At 48.3% G+C, this 22,040-nt stretch overlaps 1 protein-coding gene across 4 annotated transcripts in view; it reads right to left on the bottom strand.

Moving 5' to 3' along the window:
• Nucleotides 1–7,739: 7,739 nt before the first annotated feature.
• BPNT1 (3'(2'), 5'-bisphosphate nucleotidase 1) overlaps nucleotides 7,740–22,040 on the bottom strand; it is a 133,309-nt gene continuing 119,008 nt past the window's right edge. For all 4 annotated transcript variants that reach the window (XM_088465602.1, XM_088465600.1, XM_088465603.1 and 1 more), the window contains one exon: nucleotides 7,740–8,414. In XM_088465602.1, the coding sequence (XP_088321728.1) occupies nucleotides 8,266–8,414 (149 nt within the window). In that variant the 3' untranslated portion in view covers nucleotides 7,740–8,265. The remainder of the gene's footprint in view (nucleotides 8,415–22,040) is intronic.

Here is a 22,040-nt window from a genome sequence, read left to right as displayed (position 1 = left end):
GCTCGTCCACAAGCCTGTCGTAGCAAGACATCCCACTTTAGCTGCATTTGACTCGTGACCCACTGGGCATGCGCAGTGCTGTGATCTTCCATACGCCATGGCATAGCGTCACATGGGTATACTGTAGATCTGGGCATGCGCCTGAGATACGATGACGTACAGTATTGTAGGACACTCAAGCCAGGTGCAACCTTGGTATTGCAGGCGGCCGTAGTGTAATGGTAAATAATCAAACCAATACATTACGCTGCCTGTACAACCCTTTTGCGGGTTTGAAACTTGAAAGGTTACACTTTTTATTTTTTATTATTATTACACAGTCAAGGTTACACTTTTTAGTCATAAAGTACTGTGGCATAGAAATACCAGAATTTCTGGATAATGTATTAGTGAAGATTTAAAACAAAATAAAATTGTACAGTATATATTTTAAATGTCTTGAACCAGCGGGACAAGAAAATGGTAGATGCAGTAGGGCTAGGCATTAGCCCCCTAGACTACTGCATCTACTGTACTGTAGTTCCTAGAGTCAGGGAATCACTACAATGTCTACCGTATTGTACTTACAATAATACAGACAACTGGGCATTCGCAGTGCTATGAGACTCAATACGCCACAGTGTAGCGCGCAACTAGCAATGCGGTATACTGTATGGCGTACCGTATGGAGCAACAAACTACAGTACTGTAGCTGGGCACATCTACAGTACATACAGTATAATGTATTGAGTTTTGTAAGGGTTGGAGAACAATACTGAACTACAGTACTATAGTGAACATTTAAAAAAAATAAAAATAAATACATTATCAAGGTCTCGAACAGAAAGAGAGAAGTGTAAGCAAGACGGATCACCTAACCCCTTGCCCACAAGTCTCTCCTAGTAAGAATTGCATCTGTCCTGTACAGTACAGTACTTTATGTGACATCTACAGTACTATACGATGAAGTAATCAGGCGGCTCTAGTGTAGAGGTAAGAAATCGAACTTCTACATTGCAGACATCTGTACAATCCGGTTCCGGGTTCGAAACCTGGAAGGTTAAACTTTTTTTTTTTAATTATTATTATTATTAGACAGTCACTGTGTGTGAATCATGACCTGCTACTGTATGATCTTCCATACTGTACGCCATGGCATAGCACTACAAGGGTATGGCTATGGCGCAGCGCCACTGGCAATGCATTGCAACCCCTCCACTGGGCACGCGCCAGAGATCCCATTTGTACCGTAACCCCTCGGAGCTGGCTAACAGTCACCACAGCGCCAACTGTGCGGACATTGACGCAATTTTGCGGTTTAAACGCAGAGTCAGTTTGTAATGCAGAGACCTCTCTCTCAAACAGAGCCAACTACCAGTTACTGAACTCATAAAATCACTAAAGTGTCCAAGTCTGGGACAGCATCGACATTGATGCAAGTTTGCGTTCTAAGGTACAGTACAGTATGTACAGTAATAAAAATAATCCAACTTTTGCTGTTTGTCTCCCGAAGCACCGGGCATGCGCTCCACATGTACTGAATATTTTAAGTGAAGATTTTAAAAATAATAAAAAAAACATATTTTCAAGGTCTCGAACCCACGGAACAAGAAGAAGGGAGAAGTGGTGAGACTAGGCATTAGACCACTAGGCTACATGCTTCACCCATTACTACAGTTCTGTAATTCCTAAAATAATGAAACCACTACAATGTCTAAGTCTGGGACAGTGCCGACAGTATTTACATTGGCGCAAGTGTGATTTCAACCGCACAGTCAGTGTGTAATACAGAGCTTAATGATTTAACACTTTATTAGACATTCTTCTACCGCTTTATTATACATTCCTGATTCCATGTGGAAAACGCTTTAATACTGTATAGTGTACCGAATCATCGCTTCTGTCAGCCAATCATTGGGCGGTGATACAGAACATACATTGGAAATCAGGCGCATGCGCTTAGGAAACGTGACACCTGGTGGGCAAAAAGTTGTATTACATGTAATGACTTTTTTCCAGCGTTACGCTATGCTACATTACTAAACTTTCTGTGTGGAGCAACTCATGGCGTGGTGTGTGGCGCGCCATGCGTGACGTGAGAGATAATGCTATGATGCGACATAATACCTGGGCACATCGGTACTTTTATAGGTTACAAATTAATGATTGGTCAAACTGATTGTATGAGATCTGACAGTATGCTATTGTGATTCATAATATTGCACCATTCCTTGGACTTGTTCTGTATTCCAATAAGAAAACTTTGGTGACCCTGCAGAAACTATCTCACCGTGCAGTTATGGAATATCATTAATATAAAGTTCTTATTTTAAATATACATTAAGTATATTTATAATGTTACATAAATGTATATTGATGTTAGGTCTTATTTTAATCAGCATTTAATTTGTAGTGTATTATAGGTAAATAGTGCATCTCTGCTGTAAACATAAATGTAATATTGTTGGAATAATGTTTTAGACCCTGTTTATGTGCAGTTAAGCAATGTAATGTGCTGCCCCTGAAACTCAAACATTTCCCCCTCTCCCCTGATACTGTAAGACAAAGGAAACCCAGAATTGGGATAGTATCGGTGGGACCCTCTGGCTAATGAAGAACCGGTTGGCACACACAAAGAGTATACACACATCCCTGACTGTACCCAATTATTTTATTCCCTAAGGACTATTTGAATGTGACCTTATAAATTGTACTGCAGTGACTGTGGGAAGTCAGTACATTCAGAATTGAAGCCTTGTGTTGGTGCCAACCGCGCTACGCATTGTATGGGGCGGTACTCTTTGTATTTCTTTGTGCGAATAAATCTTTTGGACTTTGCAACTTCAAGTAAGCTGAGCGGACTTTACAATTATTTATCGTTAACAGAGGTGATACTGGGAATTAGTGGAGCAGGGGGATGATACTGGTAATTAGTGGAGCAGGGATTGGAGGGGATACTGGAAATTAGTGGAGCAGGGGTGGGAGGGGATACTGAGACTTAGTAGAGCAGGGTTGGGAGAGGATACTGGGAATTGGTAGAGCAGGGGTGGGAGGTGACACTGGGAATTGGTGGAGCAGGGGTGATACTGGGAATTAGTGGAGCAGGGGGCGATACTGGGAATTAGTGGAGCAGGAGGGGATACTGGGAATTAGTGGAGCAGGAGGGGATACTGGGAATTAGTGGAGCAGGAGGGGATACTGGGAATTAGTGTAGCAGGAGGGGATACTGGGAATTAGTGGAGCAGGAGGGGATACTGGGAATTAGTGGAGCAGGGGGCGATACTGGGAATTAGTGGAGCAGGGGGCGATACTGGGAATTAGTGGAGCAGGGGGCGATACTGGGAATTAGTGGAGCAGGAGGGGATACTGGGAATTAGTGGAGCAGGAGGGGATACTGGGAATTAGTGGAGCAGGAGGGTGATACTGGGAATTAGTGGAGCAGGAGGTGATACTGGGAATTAGTGGAGCAGGGGGTGATACTGGGAATTAGTGGAGCAGGGGGCGATACTGGGAATTAGTGGAGCAGGGGGTGATACTGGGAATTAGTGGAGCAGGGGTGGGAGGTGATACTGGGAATTAGTGGAGCAGGGGGTGATACTGGGAATTATTGGAGCAGGGGGTGATACTGGGAATTAGTGCAGCAGGGGGTGATACTGGGAATTAGTGCAGCAGGGGGTGATACTGGGAATTAGTGCAGCAGGGGGCCACACTGGGAATTAGTGGAGCAGGGGGCGATACTGGGAATTAGTGGAGCAGGGGGTGATACTGGGAATTAGTGGAGCAGGAGGGGATACTGGGAATTAGTGGAGCAGGGGGTGATACTGGGAATTAGTGGAGTCCTCTCCTCCCTCAGGTCTGCGTCACATTGTGGAAGTTGTCGCAGTCTGTGAACGCAATAACCTGGGATCATTATTTCTTCCAAAACATTTTTTTTTTTACATTTGTTTCCTGAACTAATTCTCCCATTATGCTGGTGCCAGGCTCTAGGTGCGGTCATTATAATGGGCATTATTTTGGCTCCTTTGTTAATGTTTAAGGAGCTTGGCAGATCTTGTAATGGGCATTGCTGGTAGGCGATACTGGGAATTACCTATTCCCCATGAAAACAATCTGTCCTTCATATGTTGTGGTAGACAAATGTCCGCTTACCGTATGGCCAGAGAGAAGCAGCAAATGTTTTCTGAGACAAAGGAGGGAAGTCTGCATTGGTGGGAGGCGATGAGACCTGGGAAACGGCACTGCAGCTACACGGGACGGACGTTAATGCAAAATAAAAACATTGTGATTGGCTTGTACTGACTCCTGAGCGTTCTCATCCACCACCTGCACCTTCTCATCCACCACCTGCACCTCCTCACTAGAGGAGTAGCGTGGAACCATGGCGCCTGGAGAAAGTGCCCCCCCCCCCCCGTACTGAACTGTGACAGTAGTGGTATGGCCAGCCTGTGAGGGAATACTGACAAGAAGAGAAAAAAATGGCAAACAGTGGCAGTATCAGTATTGTGCTGGGCGTAGAGGTCCAATGGAGAGAGTAGAATGCGTTGTGATCTGACAGTAAGGGGTAGCAGCTTTGGCACTGCTTTATGTATAGCACCCAGGATCTGACTTTTACGTATAGCACCTAGGATCTGACTTTTACGTATAGCACCTAGGATCTGACTTTTACGTATAGCACCTAGGATCTGACTTTTATCTCCTTTGAGTCATTGTTATTAGTCAATAGAGATTGTATTATATATTCTGATCATTTAACTTAAAATGACAAAATGGAATCAGTATGTAATACCGCCGGCCGCAATCCCGACAGAGGTGAAGATCCTGATCGCTAATTTAGGTAAGTACCCCTAGCCCTACCCCCTATCCTAACCCTCATTTAGGGGTGCTTAACACTAACCTTCCCCCTAGTGCCTAACCCTAACCTCCCAGTACCTAAACCTAACCTTCCCGTAGGGGTGCCTAACCCCAAGTCCCAAAGCAGTGAATCTTTTTAATCTCATAACTTATAACTAAAGTTTAGGATTTTACCTCAGATGTGTAACTATTAAGTCCATTGAAGCACAATGAGTGAATGAGGAGAGAAGGAGGGAGGGGATCAGAGAGGAGAGAGGAAAGTGCCAGAGAGGGGTGGTGACAGAAGCCAATATGAAAGGAGAGGGGAGGGGAGGGCAAAGAGCCGACCACAGGGTAGAGAGGGGAGGGAATTAAGAGAGGTGAGAAGTGAATGTAATCACTCTGGCAGAGGAGGGAGGGCCGGAGAGGAGGTGAAAGAAGATGATCACAGGGGAGGGAGGGCCGGAGGGGAGGTGACAGAAGATAATCACAGAGGAGGGGGGGCCGGAGGGGAGGTGACGGAAGATGATCACAGAGGAGGGATAGCCGGAGGGGAGGTGACAGAAGATGATCACAGAGGAGGGAGGGCCGGAGGGGAGGTGACAGAAGATGATCACAGAGGAGGGATGGCCGGAGGGGAGGTGACAGGAGATGATCACAGAGGAGGGATGGCCGGAGGGGAGGTGACAGAAGATGATCACAGAGGAGGGATGGCCGGATGGGAGGTGACAGAAGATGATCACAGAGGAGGGATGGCCGGATGGGAGGTGACAGGAGATGATCACAGAGGAGGGAGGGCCGGAGGGGAGGTGACAGGAGATGATCACAGAGGAGGGAGGGCCGGAGGGGAGGTGACAGGAGATGATCACAGAGGAGGGATGGCCGGAGGGGAGGTGACAGGAGATGATCACAGAGGAGGGAGGGCCGGAGGGGAGGTGACAGAAGATGATCACAGAGGAGGGATGGCCGGATGGGAGGTGACAGAAGATGATCACAGAGGAGGGGGGGCCAGAGGGGAGGTGACAGGAGATGATCACAGAGGAGCGATGGCCGGAGGGGAGGTGACAGAAGATGATCACAGAGGAGGGATGGCCGGAGGGGAGGTGACAGAAGATGATCACAGAGGAGGGATGGCCGGAGGGGAGGTGACAGGAGATGATCACAGAGGAAGGAGGGCCAGAGGGGAGGTGACAGAAGATGATCACAGAGGAGGGAGGGCCAGAGGGGAGGTGACAGGAGATGATCACAGAGGAGCGATGGCCGGAGGGGAGGTGACAGAAGATGATCACAGAGGAGGGATGGCCGGAGGGGAGGTGACAGGAGATGATCACAGAGGAGGGATGGCTGGAGAGGAGACAATCTGGGCAGCTTGAGGGAGCATGAAATGTAGAAACGGATCTCAGATCTTTAACTTATTTAGGATATAGAGCAAACAAACAGAGATAAAACTAAAGGCGGCCATCATATTGTGCAGCGCCCCATGAACTCCAGCACCCTGGATGGCGCCCGGAGCACATGCTCCACTGGCACCACCCTCACTATTCCCCTACTCCTCACGCACCTTCCGCACCTCCTTACCCACCTCCTGTGCCTCCTCACTCACCTCCCTCTCCTCTCATCCTCCCTTAAAAACACTAAACACAAAAGCCAGACAAGACAAACACTTAAATATAAAACCTTCCCAAACACTAACAAAGCCCTGACCTGAACCGCACCACAGGAGACGTATAAATGTGACAAGACAACAGTAAGAGAAACATCATCCAACAATCGCAATAACTGCTGACACACAGCAATCTCGCTCTCCTACTACCCATCACCAGACAGTGCCCTGGCAGCCATTCATACGTGACCTGTCATTTAGGGAGCGTTTGTGATGTCAGAATAACACGTCAGGTTTATACCAACAAAAAAAGCACAAGGAAGTGTTGGTCGGTTTACGTCGATTGTACATTTGTATTCGGGTGCGAATCATTAAACGCCAATCATATTCGCTTTTAGACAGAAAAATCCAATGGGCATTACCGCCTGATTTTAGTTTACGATGTAAACTGAGGCGTTAACAAAATTCTGTAATTATTCAGTGTAATCCGCCGGTGATGCCCATCGGATTCAAATTGGCGGCACATCCAACACTTAGTGTTGTGTATATACTGTAGTTACTAAGGACCTCATTCAGAGTCGAAGTGGCCGCACGCCACCGATGTTCGCTATACTGCGCATGCGTAAAGTTCGCAATGCGCGTGCGCAAACTAGCCACTACAATCAGAAATTTCTCTCTCCTTGAACACAGCCAGGTCGGTAGTTTGAGTGACAGATTGAGGCGTTTGTGGGTGGTAACAGGGGAAGGTGCTTGAAAACGAGGGAGTGGAGATCCGAACGCAGGCGTGCCAAATTATGCGAACGGCGTTTTATGGGAGTGCATAATTAACAAAGTAGCGTCATGGCACATGTGACATGGGAGGTTTTTACACTGACATGATCGTAGAGCTTACGAGAGGGTATGGTCAACCTTAAGCTCTACGACCAGTTCCGACGGTTCTCGATGGTCACGAATAATCCTTATATGGCCGGAGATTACGTGTAATGCGTACGAGAAGGGGGCGTATTTTTTGGTATTCCAGACGCTTCCTCCCCTTGGTCGTCCAGCAGCCGATCCGAACTTAGGGACGCAACTTGCGAGGGAATCATTAACATATCCGGCCCCTTTTCGCGTAGCCGCTTCGACCGACTCTGAATGAGGTCCTAAGTGTTGTGTATATACTGTAGTTACTTAGTGTTGTGTATATACTGTAGTTAGTGTGTATATACTGTAGTTAGTGTGTATATACTGTAGTCACTAAGTGTTGTTGTTTATACTGTAGTCACTAAGTATATACCCTACTGTATGTCTGTAACGGGTTTATAAAAACTCCTCTTTTCTTTATTTACTTTAAAAGTTTAGTTTAATAGTCTGAAGTGCACCTGGGATCCTTATATGGGAATATTACAAATATTACGAGTACTTGATAATTAACAAGAGAAAAAATTATTTTAGTTCCAGACAGGACACAATATTACAGTCAAAGGGAAACCTCAACAATTACATTGAATCCTGAACTTAAAACGTTACACATTTGTCTTAGCGCTACCGTACAGTATGTACCAAGTGACGTACCAGGTTTTAACCATTTGTTGATTGGTCCCTTAAGAAAAAGATAAAAAACAAAACAAAAAACTTAGTAATAATAAAACAATTATTCCTGTAATATAGGGGTAGAACATGTAAAATCATTCAGGGTGTGAAGCCAGAGACCTCGTGGTGCCTCCAGTGCAAATTTACTAACACCAGAGGTTGTCATTGCTGGATGTCTGGTGTGATGCAGCCCATAAAAGAATCCTTCAATCTTCCGGCTGCGATGAGGCCTATAGAGAACCCTTCCAGCTGCGATGAGGCCTATAGAGAACCCTTCCAGCTTAGGGCACCAGCGCTTGTTTCACGGAATCTGGGACCCGGGAGGAGTAGTAGTTGAAATTCCGCAGAGCCGCAAGAACCCCAGCTGAGTTCATGTGTTTTACGTCCTTGTGATACTGAAATGGGTTTCCGTGGATATCGGTCAGCTTGCCTAGGAGAGAGAGGGGAACACTACAGGTAAATGACAGCACAAAGAGAGCTATGGAGGGACAGGTACGTTGGCATGAAGGACAAACTAGCATGTTACAGTGCAGAGTGATGCCAGGCGTAGACTGCAGGTACTGCCAATGTTCTCCACACACACACACACACACACACACACACACGTGGCCAATGTTCTCCACACACACACGTGGCCAATGTTCTCCATACACACACACGTGGCCAGTGTTCTCCACACACACACACACGTGGCCAATGTTCTCCACACACACACACACACGTGGCCAATGTTCTCCATACACACACACACACACACACGTGGCCAATGTTCTCCACACACACACACACGTGGCCAATGTTCTCCACACACACACACACGTGGCCAATGTTCTCCACACACGTAGCCAATGGCCCTCATTCAGAGCCACTCGCAAACAGCAGTACGCTCGTTGCGTTCCGATGTTGACTAACCGCGCATGCGTCGGTGTTACACTGCGCATGTGCGTACGGCAGATTGCGAGCTTTTTTTCTCTCGTTCCTAAAATAGCGTACAGGAAGTGACATGTCAAATGTGATTGACAGAACAGGGCGTTTTTGGGTGTTGACGGGGGTGGAGATGGAAAAACGCAGGCGTGGCGAGGCGTTTTTGGGGCGTACATACATTAGCAGATGCGAACGTCAAATGTGTTCGGACCGACTCATACGTCACTGGATGATCCTCTTTCCCTTCAAAATGCTCGCACAGTTTAGGGTCTGGATTACTCGACCACATTGGCGATGGCCTTCTCCTCCGTCCCGGGACTCCATGATGTTGCAGCGATTAATCGCGGGTGGTCACAAAAGCAATTAGTGTTGGATTGAATACCGGCTTGGTATGTGTTTGGAAAGCAGTTTATTGGGATAGCACAAAACCGTACGCAGGTGGAAATCATACCTGCTAATGTCAGGATTACACAATCAATTAGCGTACATTTTTGGGGGGTTTTTTTGGCCTCAATTTGTTGTTTATGGCCTATTGTGACAATAATGTCATCATGTTTTAATTAGCTCCCCTTTTTTTTTTTTATGTGGAATTTGCATCGTTATGTGATTTTTTAAACGTTCCTTCAAGAGGTCTTTTTTTTATACAAATGAAATGGTTTTTGGTGTCCTTTTTTGCCTTTAGGGCCAGGATTAAATGTAACCCATTTGTACAATAATGTCACAATACAATGTCAGATTTTTTTCATAAATTTATTGTTTAAACACAAACCAATTGCCATAATATTTTATTTTTGTTTTTCTGCCAAAGATACTTTTTATCAAAAATAAATAATCAATAACTGATAACATAAACGTACAAAAATAACTTAAAAACATTTCACAAGAAAGGAGAGGGAAGTTTTGACCAGAAAGGAATATGAGCCAAGCACAGAAGGAGTGTGGGAAAAGTCGCCATTGCTGTCACCGTTTTTTCGTCCGTTTGGATGGGGGAGGGTGGGCGCCAGACCGGGTCCGGGATGCCATCGGGCTGGCCTGTCCAGAGGCAGATGTTGTGGCCTCTGGACTAGGCACAGGGCTAGGCACATTTGGAGGATTGGCTGATGTTGTGCCAGAGGTGGAGGATCCTGATGTTCCGGCAGGAAGGGAGGTCGGCTCCACCATGTGCTGGCGAACGAGCTGCTCCAGGGCATCGGCGATGCGGATGTTGGCCCTGGTATTTTCCGCCAGGGCCTGACCAATGGTCACGTTGGCCGCAGCATTTTGCTCCAGGGCCTCAGCCACCCGTATCAGACTGGCGTCCATCCTCTGCAGAATCTCCGTATGGAAATCCGATTTTAAATTGAGTTCTGTGAGGAGGCCCACTGCCTGCGAGGGGGCACGCCCTAGACTGGCTTCTGCAGGGTCCTCAGCTGGATGTACTGGTTCCTCCCCTGCAGAGCCAGCAGAAATTCTGCGGCCAAGGCTTCCCTCTGGAGCAGACTCATCCGCCTGTGTCTCTGTTGGAAAAATGAGAAAAGAGTCACATTAGAATCTACATATTGGCACAATAGCATTTCAGAGTTGGTGACATCACAATACTTACCTGGGCCAACATGAGGAGCCGCAAAGTCTGGCATGTCCGTATCCATGTTGGACACGCCAAACACCTCCACAGGCTGCACACACCCCTGTGCCAGCTCTTCTAAATCCGTCAACTCCAATGACACAGGGGTGGGACCCCCACCTGTCCCCCTTGCGTTCCTAGCCCTGTCCGCGAGTTTTTGCTTTAGGCGATATTTGAAGTCGCCCCATCTGTGGGGAAAAATGGAAGCCATTATCCTTTGGTTTAAAATGGGGTTTGTTTTTAGGGTGGGCAAGGGTTTACTTACCGCCGTTTGACATCCCGGGCTAGACGGACATAATCACCCACTCTATTGACAGCAACGGCTACCTCTTCCCACATTCTCCACTTCTGGCTTAGACTCATATTCCTGTCTGCCTGTGGCAGGATGTCCACACACTTCTGGATCAAAACCTCCATCTCCTTTCTTGTGAAATGTGGCTGCCTTTTTTTTTTGCCCGCTTTGGCCGGAATACTGGGCCCAGCAGCCTCTTCCATGTCATCCTCCTCACCTATTTGTGTAAATTTACAGAATTCACAAAATCACAACTTGCCTAATCTTATGTTTCAAATTAATCGTTGATAGAAAATGCATGAAAGACTTACCGCCTGACTCTTGGGCATTTTTTCCCTGGTCTGTCGCCATGTCTGAGGTCCAAACAAGAAATACACCAGAATTTGAATGTGTTTTCGTGACGTATTTATACATGCGTCCTTATTTTGCGGCCGCATCATTGATTGTGCGGCCCTATGATCCCTCCTTAATTTGTGCGGGAAACGAAACACTATTTATGGCTTGGTGTGTCTCAAGTCGAGGTGGCGTTTTTGGATTGTTGGAGGTTATCTTGGCTGGAGTTTATTGATTGCGTAGAAAGGAGTTGGAGGTTGGAGATTCGTTTGTTGGTTAGATTTGCGTTTTTTTTTCCGTTATCTTTGTTGGTTTATATTTTTGGGACCTCGTTTGTTGATTTGGTAAGTTTTGTGAAGTCTAACTTTTGTTCAATTGTTGTTTCATTGTGTTTCGTATATTTTGTAATTTTTGGATACCTAATTTATTCTATTTTAGATTTTGTTTATTTTCGACCCCAAAGACCTTTTGATTTTGCATCTTAGATATTTGCTCTTGGTAAGTCCATTTTTTATCTTGCATTAGCGAACTAATTAGCGCATTTTTAGTAGTTACTCTTGTGACTTGTATTAGCGAACTAATTAGCGCATTTTTAGTAGTTACTCTTGTGACTTGTATTAGCGAACTAATTAGCACATTTTTAGTAGTCACTCTTGTGACTTGTATTAGCGAACTAATTAGCGCATTTTTAGTAGTTACTCTTGTGACTTGTATTAGCGAACTAATTAGCGCATTTTAAACAGCTTAATAATCATTCTAACTTTTTGATGGTTTAGCTTTCGCTTTTTGAGCCAACATTTCGACCCGTTTTGATGTACTGTGTTAAATGTCGCTTTGCGGTTTTGCTAAATGGGTGTTTGGCATATTTGAACTTTGGTCTAGCACAAAATGTATCAACAAAAATGCACAGAGTGAAATGTGTCAAGTAATTTTGGTGTTTATTTTCAGTTTGGACGTATCATGACAATACCCCGGCATGTAAGCAGCAATGGATGGTATCATCAAGCTAAGTTGTTTTAATATAGTTTTGGGGTGGGTCAAAAGCCTTACTTTGAAATTTTTGAATTTCAGGTTGATCTGGGGCGGATTGTTCTGGCCATGCTCCCGGAAGCCGACCAACCTCAATCTCATCCCAGGCGTAGGCATCTTAGGCATGCAAGGCCCCAGATATTTCGAACACGTGTCACCCTTTTTGGAATGCCCGATGATGAGGTTTTAAGACGCTACCGTCTACCTCCCAAAATCATCATAGACACTCTCTCATTAATAGAAAGTGATCTTGAGCGGCAAATTGACAGTCCAACAGCAATACCACCACTGACGCAATTTATGGCGGTGTTACATTTCTGTGCCTCAGGATCGTTTCAAACAACGGTGGGAATAGTGGCGGGCATCTCCCAATCCTCCTTTTCCCGGATCCTGAGGGCAGTGATGGAGGCACTTTTCAAGCACCTCCATCATTTTATTCAAATGCCTTTGGATATGGGTGCCCTTAGTGTGGCCAAGGCCAATTTTTACCAAATAGCTGGCTTCCCACACATCATAGGGGTTGTGGATGGTACTCACATACCACTTCAGCCTCCAGCACGGCTGGAGGCAATATTTAGAAACAGGAAACACTATCACTCCCTGAATGTAATGGTGGTATGTGATGCCTCCCTCCAGATCCTGTCCCTGAATGCTAAGTTACCAGGAAGTGCACATGACTCCTTCGTCATCCGGCAATCAGGGATATGGCAGAAATTAACCAACCTACAAGCTGGTGATGCGTGGCTTCTGGGTAAGTGGAGACCTTTAGTACATAACAATGTTAAGCTTGATACACAGTGTTCCTGATGTTGTCTCTTATTTTTCACAGGAGACAGTGGATACCCTTGCATGTCCTGGCTGCTCACTCCTTATTTGGCTCCCACACCAGGCCCACAAAGTGAGTATAATTCCGCACTTACAGCCACCAGGCAAGTGGTGGAGCGCTGTATCGGCCTTTTAAAAGGCCGATTCAGATGCCTCCACCGCTCTGGTGGCGAGCTCATGTATTTGCCGGATATGGTGTCGAAAATTGTGGTCCTGTGTGGGATATTTCACATCGCCATAAGGAGTGGTGTCCCAATGCAGCCAGAGGATGCCTTACCTGAGGATGGCCCCCCCGAGGTTGGTCGGAGGTCAGTATGTGGGGGGGCCATACGCGATGATGTGGTGGCCAGATTTTTTAGGTAAGTTTGACCCAAACTACAGTGTTTATACCTAATGTGTTTGTGTTTGTTTGCGAACATCTAATTTATTTTTTTTTTTTTCACCATCTTCTGTTTGTTCACATAATCTTTGCCACTCCAACGCTCACTACTTCCTGCTACCCTTACCAAACCTGGATCTAGTGATTTTGTCCATATATTCTGGAACCCATATCGCAACGCCATGTTTGTGGAATCATGTTGGCATGGTCCTTCGTCAACCAGTTCTTGATTGTTTTTTTTAATTAAATATTTTATTTGTATGTGTTGTATTTGAGATTATCACTGTTTTTTTGTTTTGGGACTGACCACTTTGATTTCTCATTTATGTTGTGAATAAATGTTTGGAGAGTGAAATGGTCTTCCTTTTTTTGGACGTTAACAGCAAGTGTAACCAGGTTAACACACCTTACATTTGACTAAGGGGTAATCCAGTACTGACACCAGTTGATGTAAACTGAAATATGTTTGCAGGTTCCCAACCCACACCAAAAGGAAGCCTGTCCAAACCTTTGGATTTTGAAGATTGGCCTAAGCAGCTTGCACACCAACTAGGAACCTGTAAAATGGCGAAATATCTAATTGACACTACACCCAAAAAGGGAAAATATGAGATATGGTAAGAACTTACCCTTGTTATCTCTATTTCTACGAAGTCCATAGGGTTCCACAGGATACCTTGGGGTATAGGTGTGACGTCAGTCGCAGGGCACCAAAGAGTTAAGCTTTCAGCCTCCCAGGATGCACTAGGTCCCCCTCCTATACCCCGCCCCCGGGCCAAGGCACCTCAGTTAGTTACCAAGCCATAGGCCGGAGGAGGAGAAGGAAGAGAGAGAACAAAGATCTGGACACATACAAGAATCACATTCTCACCAGAGGGAGACAGAAAACCGGTGACCAGAGCAAAGCCCATCTGCAGCACAGGTGCGACAGGGCGGGAGTCCTGTGGAACCCTATGGACTTCGTAGAAATAGAGATAACAAGGGTAAGTTCTTACCATATCTCATATTTTCTACTTCAGGGTCCATAGGGTATCCACAGGATACCTTGGGGATGTCCCAAAGCAGTATCCTTTAAGGGTGGGGACGCTCCTGTGCAGAAAGGAGAATCCGCCGCCCGAAGGAAGCATCCTGAGAGGCGAAGGTGTCAAACCTGTAATACCTCACGAAGGTATGGACAGAAGACCACGTAGCAGCCTTGCAGATCTGAACTGCCGAGGCACCACGTCGAGCTGCCCACGAAGGACCCACAGACCTAGTGGAATGAGCCTTCAGAGAAGGAGGGACCGGTAGGCCTTCATGAAGATAAGCTTCAGAAATAGCCATACGGATCCAGGCTGCCAAAGTTTGCTTTGAAGCAGGCCAACCCTTTTTACAGAAGCCATAGAGGACAACAAAGCGTCCGACTTCCTAAACAAAGAAGTGCGGTCAACATAAGTCCTTAAGGCCCGCACAACATCCAAAGAGGCCTCACCCACGGAAAGACTCGGTGAGTTAAAGGCCGGAACAACTATTTCCTCGTTAACATGAAACTGGGAAACAACTTTGGGAAGAAACTCGGGCCGAGTGCGGAGCACTGCCCTGTTCCCATGAAAAACCAAGAAAGGGGGTCTACAAGAAAGAGCCCCTAACTCAGAAACACGTCTGGCTGAAGCAACGGCCAGAAGGAAAACAGTCTTAGCTGTTAGCCATTTAATATCCACTGAGCCCAGTGGTTCAAACGGCGGTCCTTGGAGAGCCCTCAGGACCACAGCCAAATCCCAAGGCGCCACAGGTGGAACAAAGGGCGGCTGAATACGGAGAACACCTTGCATAAAGGTGCGCACATCCGGGATTGTAGCAATCCTACGGTGAAACCAGACAGATAGGGCCGAAACCTGTACCTTCAAAGAAGCAAGGCGAAGCCCATGATCTAGTCCCGCTTGCAGGAAGGCGAGAATCCGAGACAGACGAAACTCCCGCGGTGCATAACCTCTCGGTCGACACCACTGGAAGAACGTATGCCACACGCAATGGTATATCCTCGCGGAAGACGGTTTCCGAGCTCGTAACATGGTACGCACCACAGAGCTGGAAAACCCCCAGGACCTCAGCATGGCCGTCTCAACAGCCACGCCGCCAAAGACAGCCGAGTCAGGTCCGGGTGAAGACAAGGACCCCGAGACAGAAGGTCCGGTCGTAGCGGCAACCGCTGAGGACTGTCCACGGACAGACCCTGAAGGTCTGAGAACCAGTGCCGTCTGGGCCACGCGGGAGCTATCAACAGGAGCGTCCCTCCTTCCTGTTTGAATTTCCGGATTACCTGTGGAAGAAGGGAGACCGGAGGGAACAGGTATGCGAACCTGAACATCCACCGGACGGACAGAGCATCCACCAGAGACGCCCCTTCGTCTCTTGTGCGAGACCCGTACACCGGCAACTTGTTGTTGTGCCGGGACGCCATGAGGTCGATTTCTGGAAGACCCCACCTGTCCACCAGTAGTTGAAAAACGTCCGGGTGCAGGGACCATTCCCCTGGATGAACGTCCTGGCGACTTAGAAAGTCCGCCTCCCAATTTAGCACTCCCGGGATGAAGACCGCTGATATGGCCGGAAGATTGCGCTCCGCCCAAACCAGGATCCGAGAGACCTCTACGAGAGCCGCCCGACTGCGAGTTCCTCCTTGCCTGTTTATGTAGGCCACGGTGGTAGCATTGTCCGACTGGACCTGCACCGGGTGACCCTGGAGAAACCGCTGTGCCTGCAGGAGAGCATTGAAGACCGCACGGAGTTCCAAGATATTTATTGGAAGCTCCGCTTCTGTCGGTGTCCACCTGCCCTGGAACAAGTGTGGACCCGAAACTGCTCCCCAGCCCCGAAGACTGGCGTCCGTTGTCAACAGGACCCAATTTGGAACCCAGAACGGACGTCCCTTGTTGAGGTGGGTCGTCTTTAACCACCACGCAAGGGACAGGCGAACCTCCGGGGTGAGCACAATCGTCTGGAACTTCAGAGACTGAGGCAGCCCGTTCCACTTGGACAGGATCAGGTGCTGCAGAGGTCTGGAGTGAAACTGGGCGTATTCCACCATGTCGAACACCGACACCATGGAGCCCAGTAACCTCATCGCCGAGTGTAAGGACACCCGGCGGCTGTGCAGACAACTGCGCACCCTTGACTGTAAAGCAGAGATCTTGTCCTCCGTCACGAAGATCCTTTGCTGTCCCGAGTCCAATAAGGCTCCAAGATGCAGAATCCTCCGAGACGGGATTAGAGTGGACTTCTGCCAGTTGATTAGCCAGCCGTGCCGTTGCAGCAGTGCAATGGTCAGGTCCAAGTGGTGCAACAGGAGCTCTGGAGATCCTGCCACCAATAACAGGTCGTCCAAGTACGGCAACATGCGGACTCCTTGCAGCCGCAGAGAAGCCGCCATGACCGCCATAGCGTCCTGTATGTCCAATGACACCATGTAGTCCCCAGGTTCCAGCGCCAGAATGATGGACCGTAGGGTCTCCATCCGAAACTTCGGGACCCGCAAAGACTTGTTGAGTGCTTTGAGGTTGAGAATCGGATGATATGACCCATTGGGTTTCTGTACCAAAAATGGATTTGAATAGAAACCCTGGCCCCTCTGGGAGAATGGAACAGGCACTATAACTCCAGCCTGGAGCATAGTGTGCAATACCTTCCGCAGCTCCGTAGCCTTGTTCCGGTCTGATGGTAGACCCGTGGTGAAGAATCGAGCCGGGGGTCTGTGCCGGAAGGAGAGGGCGTACCCGTGAGAGACGACCTCCAGAACCCAAATGTCTGTCGTAGTGAACGACCAACACCGGGAGAACTGCAGCAGGCGGCCTCCCACCCTGGGATCCCCCAAGGGGAGACCCGGACCGTCAGGCCGCAGGCTTGTCATCTGGCTTGGGGGCCGGACGTCTGGTACTCCATGCCTGTTTCCGGGGCTTGACCGATTTCTTAGGGCCAGCCTGTCGAGGAATCGACTGTGGTTTGGGCCTGCCCTGGGCCCTAGATGACCGAAAGGACGAAGGTCCAGAACCAGAAGGAGCAGCGGCCGACGGGAGACAAGCAGATTTGGCTGCCGCCAGCGTGGCCACAATCTTATCCAGATCCGGACCGAAGAGAACTTCTCCGGTAAACGGCAACGCTTCCAGACCTTTCTTGGATCTGCGTCCGCCTTCCAGGATCGCAGCCACAAGGTGCGACGAGCAGCTACCGCTGCTGAAGAAATTCTAGACACCAGAGTACTAATGTCTAGAGCCGCCTCGTTGATGTAGGTGGCCGAATCACGGAGATTGCCAATCAACTCCGCCTGTTCGGCCGGACAGTCGGATTCAAAAGAAGCCTCTAATGAATCCGCCCAGCGCTCCATCGCTCTGGCAACCCAGCAAATGGGCATAGCCGGCCGTGCTGCCCCCCCTGCAAGGGAATAAGCGGACTTCAGGCAGATTTCTACCTTGCGGTCCGTAGCATCCTTAAGGGAGGACATGGATGGCATCGGCAATGTGGCACTACGGACAAGACGGGTCACGTGAGAATCCACCTGTGGAGGGGATTCACACTTAGCAAAATAATTATCCGCGAACGGATAAGCCACCGCCAGGCGTCTCTGCGGCTGGTATCTTTTGCCAGGTTGTTTCCACGCCTCCTCTAAATGGTCCACCAACTGACCCGAAAGAGGAAAGACTGTGGCATCGCCCTTCACATCTTTGAAAAAGGCATACTTAGATTTAGCCGCTGGGGGAACTTCGTCCTCAATCACCAAGGCTGTGCGGACCGCCCGAATAAGTCCAGGAATATATACTTTGGACTTAGCATCAGCGTCCTTAGTATGGAAAGGTTCCTGATCGTAAGGATCCAGAATCTCCCCATCATCAGACGTCCCTTCGTCATCCTCATAAGGAGCGGACAGAGACGCCACCGGCCTTTTATGAGGCCGCATCACAGACTCCCCTTGCAACACATCCGACAAGTGCTGTACAGAACTCGTCAGGGAGTTAACCCACGCTGGCTCCTGAGAACCCGGGAGCGGGGAAATAGGGAGACTGTGGGGTACCACCAATTGTCGTGGGAACCCCTGCATGGGTGATGACACCACAGACTGCTGGGACAAACCCATCGGAGTAAACGCGGGCTGCGGAGCTAACTGGCCCACTAAAGCTGTTAACGCCTGAGCGAAACAAGCCCAGGGCGGCTCCTGTACCGGTGCTGTAACCGTAATAGGCCGCGCCATGGACAAACACTGCCGGCAAAGGCCCTCCGCGCTACCCTCCCCCTCCGCTAACGGTACTTTGCACGTGGTACACTGTAGCCGGAGGGGAAAATCACTTTCAGACATGATGGCACCATGTATGTGACCTCTCTCACCAATTAAGTATTAAATAGGCGAGAGACCACCCTGCAGCACCGCACCGCAAGGGCTTTAGCAGAAAGAACAGGGACAGTAATAAAGCTGACAGTTTAGAGAAGAAAAGTTACAGGCAGCAGCGCTAGCACAGTCACATACAATGCAGAGAAATAACAATTCCTGCACTAACAGCGCTGATCACTCAACTACACAGACACAGGGCCTGGTAGGACACAGCGCTGCATACACAGACCTGAGCCACAGCGGAGGAGAGGTATGCGGGGGGACCCAGACCACGATGCTTCCTTCCAGACTTCCAGCAGCGTTCACCATGCGTCGCAGAGAAGATGGCCGCCGAGGAGCAGAGAGAAGCTGGCCTGGGGGAGGAGCGCTGACACAGGACCAGTCAGCACAGTGCAGAGAGGGCTGTGTGCAGCGGGGGAGGCGCCGGCTGTGAGACAGGGAAGGCGCGCTCCCCTGGCATGCATTTAACCCCTGGGACGCCGCAGCGCTACCGCTCTGCTGCGGTCCGCTGTCCCAGGGGGTAGTGGAAGCGCAGGTTGGTCGCCTGGCTCCACGCTGCAGCCAGTCCCCAGGGAGCCCCCTGCCTGGGGACTTAGGACCATGTGATCAGCGGGGACCCACCGCGGGACCCCGCTGCTTACCTCTGTCCCCCTTGAATCCGGCCATGGTCCGGAGCATCTGGGGTCACCGCTAGCTGTGACCCCAGACGCCCACCAGCATCCCCGGATCAGTACCGGCGTTCTGGTACCGGCGGGGTGTAGGGAAGACAGCATGGACGTCAGGACTGACTGTCCATGCTGTTCATCCAGATGTGCAGCCACAGCTGCATGAAGAAAAAGCTTCAGGGGCTCTTCTAGCCCCCACTCCAACAGGTGCACCCGACTCCGGCCGGGCACCAAACTAAACTGAGGTGCCTTGGCCCGGGGGCGGGGTATAGGAGGGGGACCTAGTGCATCCTGGGAGGCTGAAAGCTTAACTCTTTGGTGCCCTGCGACTGACGTCACACCTATACCCCAAGGTATCCTGTGGATACCCTATGGACCCTGAAGTAGAAATGACATTGTTACTGTTATGTGTTTCTTGTGGCTGTTTAACATACAAATACAAAATACAATCTAACTTTTAAAAAAGGGAAATCCTTGCAGGAACAGTCTACTTATGTCAGGGAAAACTATTTGTGTTTTTGAAAAAAAGAATGAGCCAGAACGTATATTAGAACTAGAAAATTTATTTACAAAACGAAAAAAGAACAAAAAAAACTACTGGCGAAGGATGCCAGACAGCCGGTCAAGGGCCACAAGAATGCCAATGACATGTTGGCGCATCTGGCCAACACAATCGTCCACCTCTTGTCGACGCCTCTGTTCCTCTGTGGGTGAGAAAAGTGTGTGGATTAATAAAACAATAGGGAATCCACATTAAAAAAACAAAAACACAACGAAATCACTCCTAAACCGAAAAAAGAAAAACCAAAACAAAAAGGGGGTGCTGCCAAAAATACAAGGCCTATGTACAAATTCACACAGGTGTGATATGTGTATGTTGAAATCAGCAGGAAGAGGTAAAGGCAAACTGCTAAATCACCAAAAGTAAACCAAACAAGCACGAATAAAGGCACGACACATGATTACATACAAACAGTTTGTGGTTAAAAAAAATGAGAAAGAAAAACATACCGGGAGCCAAAACGGGAGCTCCGGAAGTCCCTCCATGTTCCTCCTCGGAGGAGCCTTCATTCCCCAAAGAACGGGGAGGGGTAATGATGGACTCCGGGGAGGGGGTAATTGGAAGAGGGGTGGGTGGAGGAGAGGGGGAAGTGGGACGGAGGGGAAGGAGGCCCGACAGTTCCGGGAGAGGGTCTGGGAAGGCTGGGGAGGAGTGGGGTATAGGGGAAATATTTGGGGTGGAGTGTTGGCTGGGGGTTGGGGATAGTGGCCGGGAACGCCGTCTGGCCGGACGGTGACGGCGTAGTCTTGGCTGTCCTCCCAAAATATGTCAAACAAATTGAGGTTAGTTTCTGGGAAAATCCGGGGCCCAAATAAAAAAAAAAAAAACCAGCAACAAAAAACATGCAAAAAGGAGTAGAATGAAAAAAACAGAAATAGAGGGAAAACAAGCACACGCTGATATGAGGACAAATAATTAATAGGACAGACAGGAAAACATGCACACGCTGATATGAGGACAAATAATTAATAGGACAGACAGGAAAACATGCACACGCAGATATGAGGACAAATAATTAATAGGACAGACAGGAAAACATGCACACGCAGATATGAGGACAAATAATTAATAGGACAGACAGGAAAACATGCACACGCAGATATGAGGACAAATAATTAATAGGACAGACAGGAAAACATGCACACGCAGATATGAGGACAAATAATTAATAGGACAGACAGGAAAACATGCACACGCAGATATGAGGACAAATAATAAATAGGACAGACAGGAAAACATGCACACGCAGTTTGCCCCACAAACACAAACATGAAAACCACAATACATAACACTTACTTTCAAGGATCTGCATGCGAAAGCATGCCAGCAAGCGGGGCGTTCGCCGTTGCAGGTCTGACCACCTGCGCTCCAGCTGCCCGATGTTGCGGCGTGAACCCAACGACCGCAGGCGGGACCGTGCCTCCGCATACGCGGAGCGCTTCTGCCGGTTGGTGATGGGTGGAGGCTGGCTGGTGATCCGCCTATCCATCACCTCCGTAAGCACCAGCAGCTCGCGCCTGGTGAATGCGGAGGCTCTCATGATGGCAATGGAGTTTTTCATACAAAACATTTTTGATAAAGTGTGGCCCAAATTTCTGATTGGCTAATGTATTTTGGAAATTAACAGGAGCAATTTTATTGGTTAGTGTATGAGTCATGTGTTCAACAGGGCCAGAAATCTCTGGAGAGTTAGGATAGGCTTGATGCAGTGACATGCGTTTGCAAATTTAAATAAAGAAATGAACCCAGGGAAATATGCGGGGATCCACAGCAATAGAACAATTGTTTAATTGTGGTTCACATGTTTTTTGAACAATAAAAGCGAATGTTCCATCCGTACGTATTCTGCGGGTAAACACAAATACGGACAAGAGTAAAGTTTCTTGCATTGTGTTGAAAAAAAAAAAAAATTAAGCTAATTGATACATTGATTGGCATGATACGATTGAGGGAGGTAGGCAGAATAAAGGAGCAGGTAATCGACATCTGACAAGGCCACTTCCTGTTTCACTTGTGCGTGCGTTCCCTTCAAGCCATTTCGGGGATGTACGCTCGCTATTTCCCACGCTCGTTAGTTAGAGGAGG

The sequence above is a fragment of the Taudactylus pleione genome, unplaced genomic scaffold (genome assembly GCF_031769625.1).
Source record: "Taudactylus pleione unplaced genomic scaffold, aTauple2 ptg002044l, whole genome shotgun sequence".
Classification (NCBI taxonomy): Eukaryota; Metazoa; Chordata; class Amphibia; order Anura; family Myobatrachidae; genus Taudactylus; species Taudactylus pleione.
The sequence above is the reverse complement of the archived record's forward strand: the minus strand, read 5'-3'. Positions and strand labels throughout refer to the sequence as shown.